Source organism: Cricetulus griseus, assembly GCF_003668045.3.
Source record: "Cricetulus griseus strain 17A/GY chromosome 1 unlocalized genomic scaffold, alternate assembly CriGri-PICRH-1.0 chr1_1, whole genome shotgun sequence".
NCBI lineage: Eukaryota > Metazoa > Chordata > Mammalia > Rodentia > Cricetidae > Cricetulus > Cricetulus griseus.
The window spans coordinates 207911122-207920255 of NW_023276807.1; the positions used below are offsets into that span (position 1 = coordinate 207911122).

General features: G+C 38.1%; 1 protein-coding gene and 1 pseudogene across 1 annotated transcript; one reads left to right on the forward strand and one right to left on the reverse strand.

The window, feature by feature from the left end:
* Window positions 1-2199: 2199 nt before the first annotated feature.
* Window positions 2200-3123, forward strand: LOC100764425 (olfactory receptor 7E24-like). Its single transcript, XM_027386680.2, has one exon. It carries the CDS (start codon window positions 2290-2292, stop codon window positions 3121-3123), a length of 834 nt encoding a protein of 277 aa, XP_027242481.1. The 5' UTR covers window positions 2200-2289.
* A 4228-nt stretch (window positions 3124-7351) lies between these two features.
* On the reverse strand, window positions 7352-8589 carry LOC100764125 (annotated as a pseudogene).
* Window positions 8590-9134: the final 545 nt, after the last annotated feature.

The following is a 9134-nucleotide window of genomic DNA, read 5'->3' on the forward strand; positions in this document are numbered from 1 at the left end:
GGCAGCATGTGCTGTGTTGCATTCTACTGAATGAGCATCAAGTATGTATTAGGTTAATTTAAACTGGCTGTTTATATGTATTTCAATAGGTATTTATATAGAAATAGCACTGGAAAGATCTGACACCTGAATTCCTATCAGCCATTGAGACAGATGAAGTAGACAATAAAATCATGCGGAACCACTAAGAAATCAAAGTTCATTCATCATAATTCAAATTTCTGTGGAGTATCACATCTTACATACATAATATAAAACACAAGTGGGCGGTGGTGGCGCACGCCTTTAATCCCAGCACTTGGGAGGCAGAGGCAGGTGGATCTCTGTGAGTTCGAGACCAGCCTGGTCTACAAGAGCTAGTTCCAGGACAGCCTCCAAAGCCACAGGAAACCCTGTCTCGAAAAACAAAAAAAAAAAAAAAAAAAAAAAAAAAAAAAAGAAAGAAAGAAAGAAAGAAAAATAAATAAATAAAATAAAATGCTTATGATTTAGTCACGGTGAGTTTCTGTTAAAAGTATTATTACTTAGATGGTATTAATTGATTACTTTCTAGATGCCAGAAAGTATTCTAAGTCAGTGGTTTCTACCCTAGTTGAATTAAGTATAATCTAGTATTTCCCATGTATATATTCCCATTAAATTGGCTTATTAAGTTCAAGATATTTTTTCTTTGACTTAAGAAAATAATCTCCATTAGCACCAATAACCATAATTTTGCACCAATAACATTTTCTGTATTTTAAATCTTTTATATTTTAAGCAATTCAGTGTGCTCTGACCTAAAAGTAAACCTGAAATTTCCTCTACAGCTGCAATATGAACATGGATAGCTATGCATCAGGCCCAACTAACATGCAAATCGCTTTACTGTCTGGGGAGGTGGGGACTGAAATTAGGGCTTTAGGTCAAACTTACTGCTCTTCAGAAAATTAGTAGCAATGGGTAAACATATGAAAATTATGTTTTTTATACCAGATACATTTCTGAGATTATGTGGTGATGATTGCTAAAGTTAGCATATAATTTTATCTGTGTTTATTGATACTTCATTATTTTTCAGATCACTGGCTATCATAACAGAAGTGGACAGAAATGATCTGTGATAATGTGGATTTAATTAAGCCATATTTACAAAATTTGAAATATACTAAGATAAATAATGGATCCATATACTAATAGGTCTTAAAATGTAAATAAGTTATTAACAAAGAGTTAAATATTGCTCTCCCCCACTGAGACCTTTTTAAGTCAAAGAGAAAAAGAAACCTATTGAAGATGATGAAGCCTGAAAATATTTTTCTGGATAGGAGTCATAAATTGGTATTAAGAGTCTAGGACTTCACAATGTCAGATATATTCCAAGAAATATAAATTTGACCCATGTTAGTGCAATTAAAATAAGATATTTAAGGGCTGGAGAGATGGCTCAGTGGTTAAGAGCACTGACTGTTCTTCCAGAGGTCCTGAGTTCAATTCCCAGAGACCACATGGTGGCTCACAACCACCTTGGATGAGATCTGGTGCCCTCTGCTGGCATGCAGGCAGAAGACTGTATACATAATAAATAAATAAAATCTTTTAAAAATCATAAAAAATTAATATATTTAAGCTGACCATGGGTGGCACATGCCATTAATCCCATCACTTGGGAGGCAAACCCAGGTGGATCTCTGTGAGTTCAAGGCCTGCCTGGTCTACAGAGCAAGTTCCAGGACAGACTCCAAAACAATACAGAGAAACCCTGTCTCAAAAAAGAGAGAAAAAAAGAAACAAAAAGAAAAAAAGAAAAAGAAAAAAGGATATTTAACTGTTTCAAGTTTTCATTTTATTTGATGGACAATTTACTAAAGTGAGGCTTCTACAAAATACCTATTTTGTCTTAAATGTGTTTGCTTTATTTTACTATGACTACAGGCCAGCTGTTTACAGTAACTGTGGCTTCATCATCTAGATTACTGTATTCAAGATTACTCTCATGAGAGGTAACACATGAGCTAGGAACAAAATATGATTAGAGTATGATATTATGGCATTTGCTACAACTGTGCAATTATTAATGATGTCACAATATGCTTGAGAAAATAATCAATATTTATACTTACTTTACTAAAATTATAAGGAAGGTCTACATGCATGCTGGTACCAATATTAATACCATTTTTGGTTTTCTCCAAAAGATGTTCAAGAAATAAAAACATGTGTAACACAACATCTGTGCCAGAATTCCACTTCATTAAACTCTCAGAGGATCCAGACCTACAGCCTGTCCTCTTTGGCCTATTCGTGTCCATGTACATCTTGGCCCTGTTGGGAAACCTGCTCATCATCCTGACAGTAAGCTCTGACTCCCATCTCCACACACCCATGTACTTCTTCCTCTCCAACCTGTCCATGGTTGATATTGGTTTCATCTCCACCACTGTTCCCAGGGTGATTGTGGACATCCAGACACACTGCCCAGTCATCTCCTATGCAGGTTGCCTGACACAGATGTCACTGCTCATAATGTTTGCATGTATGGATGGCATGCTTCTGGCCGTGATGGCATATGACAGGTTTGTGGCCATCTGCCACCCTCTGTATTACCAGGTCATTATGAATCCCAGTCGTTGTTGTGTCTTACTTCTAGGGTGTTTTCTCCTTAGCCTTGCAGAATTACTTTTTCACTATGTGGCAGCATTAAATTTTTCCAACTGTGAGGATTATATTGAAATTTCCAACTTCTTCTGTGGCCCTTCTGAAGTCCTTAAACTTGCAAATTTTGATACTGTCACCAATAACATAGTCAGATATTGTATAGGCAGTCTCTTTGGGTTACTTCCTATTTCAGGAATCATTTTCTCTTACTATAAAATAGTTTCCTCCATCATGCGGTCGTCAACATCAAGTGGGAAGCAGAAAACCTTCTCCACCTGTGGGTCTCATTTGTCCATTGTTTGCCTGTTTTATGGAACAGGACTAGGGGTGTACTTCACCTCCTCTCTGTCACATTCTCCAAGAAGTAATGCAGTGGCTTCAGTGATGTACTCTGTGGTCACACCTATGTTGAATCCCTTCATTTACAGCCTGAGGAACAAGGACATTAAAAGTGCCTTAAGGAAGATTCTTAGCAGAGCATTCTAATCATTGATATCTTTATAAACTCACCATATATCTATATATTAACTGTACTTGTAAACCTCAATTAATGTCTCACACATTATTACTAACTGACACTTTACAAAGTTGCAAGATGAAGTGGAGGTCACTCAGGTTGTACATATGGTGATGGGTAGTTTCAGAAATGCATGAAATTTGAAATTGGAGAGATACTTATTTAGTGATGAATGGTGCACATTGTTGAACAACCTTTTACTATATGAGTGTAATCCACAACTAAATGGTGTGCACAGGAGCCAATTTAAAGGGGCCATTCTGCTGAAATTATGTTTTGGCAATGACAGAGAATCAGGCTTGACAATCAGACTCCCTGAAGCAGACCTGAACAAGGTAGACATGATTATATATGCTAATGTGGAAAAGGAAATGTCAGTAGGCATGATCCTTAGACAAAAAGGAAATTTTTAAGTCTATAAAGAATTGTTTATTTATATGATAAATTTTAACATGATATTATGTTGCTGTGTAATTTCTTTAGATAGATCAATTCCTTTTTAAGTTATTTTTTTTAAATTTCATTTTACATTGCAGCCAGAATTTCCCCTCCCCTGTCCACTCTTTCTTGTGTTTCCCAAAGCCCATGCCAGATCCTCTCCCAACAGATAAGGGCTCCCATAGGGATTTGTCAAAGTATGTCACATTAAGGTAGAGCAGGACCAACCCCTCCCCACTGTGTTAAGGCTGAGCATGATACACCCTCATAGGCAATGGGCTCCAACAAGCTATTCTTGCACCAGGGATAGATCCTGGTCCTACTGTCAGGGGTTCCTCAGATGAACCAAACTACACAACTGTCTCCCACACAAGAAGGGCCTAGTTTGGTCCCATTGAGACTCCACAAATGTCTATTCAGGGTTCATAAGTTACCATGAGATTAGTTCAGCTGTCTCTGTAGATTTCTTCATCATGATCTTGACCTCCCTTGCTCATATATTTCTGAAAGAGATACCTTGATAGAGTGAGTCACTATGGGGTTAGGGAGAAACCTGGTGCCAGCGAAATCCCCAAGAATCCACAAGGATGACCCTAGCTAAGACTGCTAGCAGTAGTGGTGAGGGGGCCTGAACTGGCCTTCCCTGTAATCAGATTAGTGACTTCCATGAAATCACCATAAAGCCCTCATCCAATAATTGATGGAAACAGATGTACAGATCCTCAACCAACAACGAGGCTGAACTCTGGGAATCCAAGCAAGGAAGAAATTTTGAGAGCAGGAGAAATCTCAGCAGTTAGAGAAAAGGCAATGAATTTGAAAGAGAGCAAGGGTGGATACAGGGGAAGGAGGGAGGTGAGAACTGCTGGATTTACATAATAATCTCATTTTTAAACTATTTAAGCAAAAGCAATTAAAATTTTAACAATACCCATAGAATGGTGGCACTCATAACCTCCAGATAACATGTGGGGTACATCTACTGGGTTTACTTATGATATACTTATGAGTCTTACTAGATTGTTTTTTTCCCAAATTAAGTCATGATGTGAGCTGTCAAAATATTGAGACCGTTATTTGAAGTGAGAGAATTAAAATTCCTGGATAAGGATTGACATGTATTAAAGTCTACTAATGAAGCATGAGATGGCTGGAGTTCAAAATCCTCCTGTCCTTCTCAGTTTCTGAAGTCCTCCACGGGTTTAAAGGTTGCTGTGTTCATGGAGTCCACAAAGCTGCACCCACAAATCAGTTTAGAATGTGGAACAGGAAGAAGAATATAAGATTGATTCCATGTGACTTATTTGAGGGGGGATTGATAGAATTATACACAAGAACATAACCTTTAGAAATTCAAATATATTCAATATTTTAGATTTCTGGAAGTTACATCATTATAATGTCACATGTGTGTGTAATGGTTACATTTACCATGTAAATTTTAATAAAATGTATATTTACCATATCTACTACTAATTTTGAATTGCATAATTAAAGCAAGCAGTAATAACATTTGCATAATTTAACATAATATTGGTTAGAAAAACAATCATGTTATTATAAAAAAAAAAAACATGACTTTCCAACATCAGGAAAACTGTTTGGCCAAATGGAACACAATGATTTTTGTCATCATGAACTGTTAATTTTAATTCCCCATTTAGACAATATCTCTGAATATCTTAAGGGGTTTTCATTATTCTAAACAGAGGGGAACTATATTATTTTCTGGTAACATGTTAGGGCAAACATAAAGGCTTTCCACTTTTATTTGATTAAAAAGAGTTTTTTCTTAAATGGGGAAGAATTTATTTTGAGTGTTTTTTATTTTTTAAAATAAAATGGTTGTATTTCACCATGATCCTTGGCTTCTTTTATATAATATCGTTTTCTTTTAAATAATGTGACATTGAATACCAATAATTAGCTTTGCATAGAAACATGAGAAGCTAAACAGCAAAGTGACTCTCTGCTCCTACCTCCAGTGGAACAGGCAGATAGATCTCTTAGAGCCTCCCTCAGGACCACATCCCTTTGTCTCAGGTTCAAGTTCCAAAAACGTTCACTGGAAATCCACCAGCCACACAGTCCAGGGAATCATATGGGCATCTTCAGTCTTCTTCCTGTCCTTCAATTTGAATCTACCATCATATTCCCCACCCCTCTACCAGACAACCTGTTGTGGCCTCTCTCCCCTGTCTGCGTACATTACCAAGGGTCTAGGCAGATCCTTTTGGCATAACCTGCTTTCCTCCTAACTGTGGACCGCTGCACACTCCCCTATCCAGACCACATGTAATCCCAATAGTCAGTTTTCAATATATAAAATTGCATTGTACCCAGAACCCCCAGTGGCCACATAAGTATCTCAGAAGCATTTCCTACCAGGCACAGCCACCATAGTCTACTAAGAACCAGTGAAGGAAACTGAAACCAGGGAACAAAACACTCACCCAACAAAGACAAGACCAAATGACAATTATCTCAAGCCAAGATGCCTATATACCAGTGTAAATATATAGTCATTAACAGATAGAACAGTATGTACTCTCTAGTACATAGCAAAGCAACACAATAGACTCCGAGTAATCCAATAGAGCTGAAGCACAAGACAAAGACTTTAAAATAACATTTATATATAATTGAGTTGCCTAAAGAAGATACAAAATTAATGCATTCATGTAATATAATAAATAAACATAATAAATAAACAGTGGAATAAAATGAAGAAAGCAGTTCAAGACATGAAAATAGTATCAATAAAGAAAATCTAAATTGAGGTGAGATTTGAAATGAAAAATTGAGGAACTAGACTAAGAAGTATAGGGACAAGCTTCACCAAGAGAATACAAGAGATGGAAGAGAGCATCTAAGCAATTGGAGTCAGGACAGAAATAAAAAGGATACCTAAGGCAAAGAAAATACAAATTAAAAAACCAGGCACAAAAATGCAGGAAATCTGGGACACACTGTGATAATACCTAATCTAAGAATAACAGGAAGACTGGAAAAAGAAGAAACCAAAGTCAAGGGTATAGAAAATATTTTCAGAGAAACCATAAGAGAAAATTTCCAAAACATAAAGAATGTTCATATCAAAGTACTAGAAGCATATCAGAACACCAAATAGACATAACGAGAAATGAAGTTCCCTCTAACATCCAATAATTAAAAGAATGAAAATACAGAAACAGAAAGAAAATAAAACTGCAAGAAAAAAGACCAAATAGCATGAAGACAACAGATGTATTAGAAAAACTTCTAATGAAGCTTCTCAATGAAGAGTCTGAAATGACGAAGGGCCTGGTAGAATGTGGTATAAACTCTAAGAGATTACAGATGCTACATGCTATAAAATTTTTAAATAAGAAATGGAGAAAGATGTAGGGGAAGCTGTAGCCACGCCTTCTTAGGGGCTGGCTACAGGTGTGCCTGACCAGGCTTGTGAGGGCGTTGTCAGAGTGACATAGTATGACTGTGTTTGTGCTTTCATTTTCTCTTTTGCTTCTTGCAGTACAGGCTGCTGCCACCGGCTGGCTAGGTCGCGCTGTAAGTAAGGCTTTTCCCTATTAAATACCCTTATATTTCTACCTGACTCCGTATTGGTAATTTCCCATTATATCTGGTGTCAGAAGTGGGATATTGGAAACCTACACCCCATTGGGGACAGGCTGTGGGTTCCATCGGGCCTGCGGCCTAGGCCTGGAAAGCGCCCTCTCTCCACAGGCCTTCTGGCTAGCTGCAGTCTGTACCGAAATCTCACTTGATTCTAACGACCTGATTATACTTGGCTCGGTGCTGAGATCAACAAGGGGCAGCCGTCTTAATCTGCCCAGTGCAGAACTGCACAACCAGGTCAGCAATAAAAATTATCCTCAGTGTCCCTAGAGCAATGGGACTTTTTGATGCACCAACAATTGGACTGGGCAATCTTGCACTCATGCAGAGACTCAGTCCCAGTGCTAATCTGATTTACTTCCAGAAGGAGGAAGTTGTAGGACTTTTGTCACAGCCTTGGCAATCCACTTAGGCTTGGTTACCATGAGATTATCCCTAAGTACCTGGAATACTGAAATAGCTGTGCACTTCTGCCGAGTTTTCTAGTTGTCCTGCTCAAAGGGGTTTTCAATGGATACCACTGATACTCTTGGGTGAAAGACTTTACAAGTCAGCCAATTGTTCACTCCTGATGTACTTGTGGAGTCATAGGAGACTTGAAGTCCAGGTCACATTAGCTGGCCCTGAAGAACTCAGAGGCAGCCATATCCATGATGAACACACTCTGGTCAGTGTTTATAGCCTTTGCAGTTGTGGCCTTCAGCAGCTCCAAGGTTTCTTTGTTATCCAGGATGTTAGGCACAAACCTGTAGTTATTACTCACATTGGTGGCTCTCTTCGTTATTTATTCTTGATGACATTCTTCAGTTTGTGATAAACCTCTGCTTGAGTACACATGGTTTCCCAGAAACTGGATGCCCCAGGTGTCAGGATCATGAACTCTTGCATGGGTAACTTCCTGTCAACTTGAGAACCACTGTTGATCACATTGAAAGCTGGAACCTGCAGGATGACTCCAGGGTTGCCAGTGATTTCAGTGATGTTAGGGTACAGTGGCACCCCTGTTTCCATGACACTAGTATTTCAGACAGCCATGGACACTTCCTTTATGCCATTTGCACAAAATTTAGATTTATTTTCAGTGCCATTCAGCTCAATTACAAGTTTTTATATCTTACCTTGTTCCATAACCTTCAGTTTCTTTCTACCCAGAGCAGGTACAATAGTCTTACTGATGTGTTCAACTGCCTTGAGACCCCTTGCCCAATAGCACATGTTATCATTGTCAGAGTTCTAGGGACTCAAATGTGTCCATGGAGGCACTGTTGGGCACAGCACTTGGAAAAGACCTTTTGAGGTGCAGAGATCAACTTCAATAGTCAGATTTCCTGAAATTCAAGGATTTCTCTGGCATGAATCTTGAGAACAGACATGGTGAATTTCTGGCCTTTGGATTGCTACACGGGAAAGAAACATATTTCTGCAGACACAGAAGAGAACATTCAGTATAATTTAATAATAATAATAATAATAATAATAATAATAATAATAATAATAAAAAGAGTTACTAAAGAGAACCCAAACTGAAATTAGAGTGGAAATGGAAAATTTAGGACAGCAAAGAAACCTCATAGCTAACCTCATGAGGACATTTAACATCTCTCCTGCTTCCTCCATTAACCCCAGGGATTCCTTAGAGATTGCAATATTGTGGACCAGTATGAGTAATCACCAGCTCTGTGCCTTGAGTTTCAAAGGTTATGTAAGAATAATGAGCCCATCCCTGTAGGTCACCAGGTTGTTCTCTGCAATCCAGGACTATATAACTATATTTTCTCTTCCTATAGTGTTCTGCACTAGGAAGCTCTTCTATTATATTCATTTCAGGATTCAAGAGTGAGCTTGAGCTTTCACAAGACAAAGCAAGTGACGGTTCATCATATCCACCACCCTTCATCATGACCACACAGGCCCACAGTATATT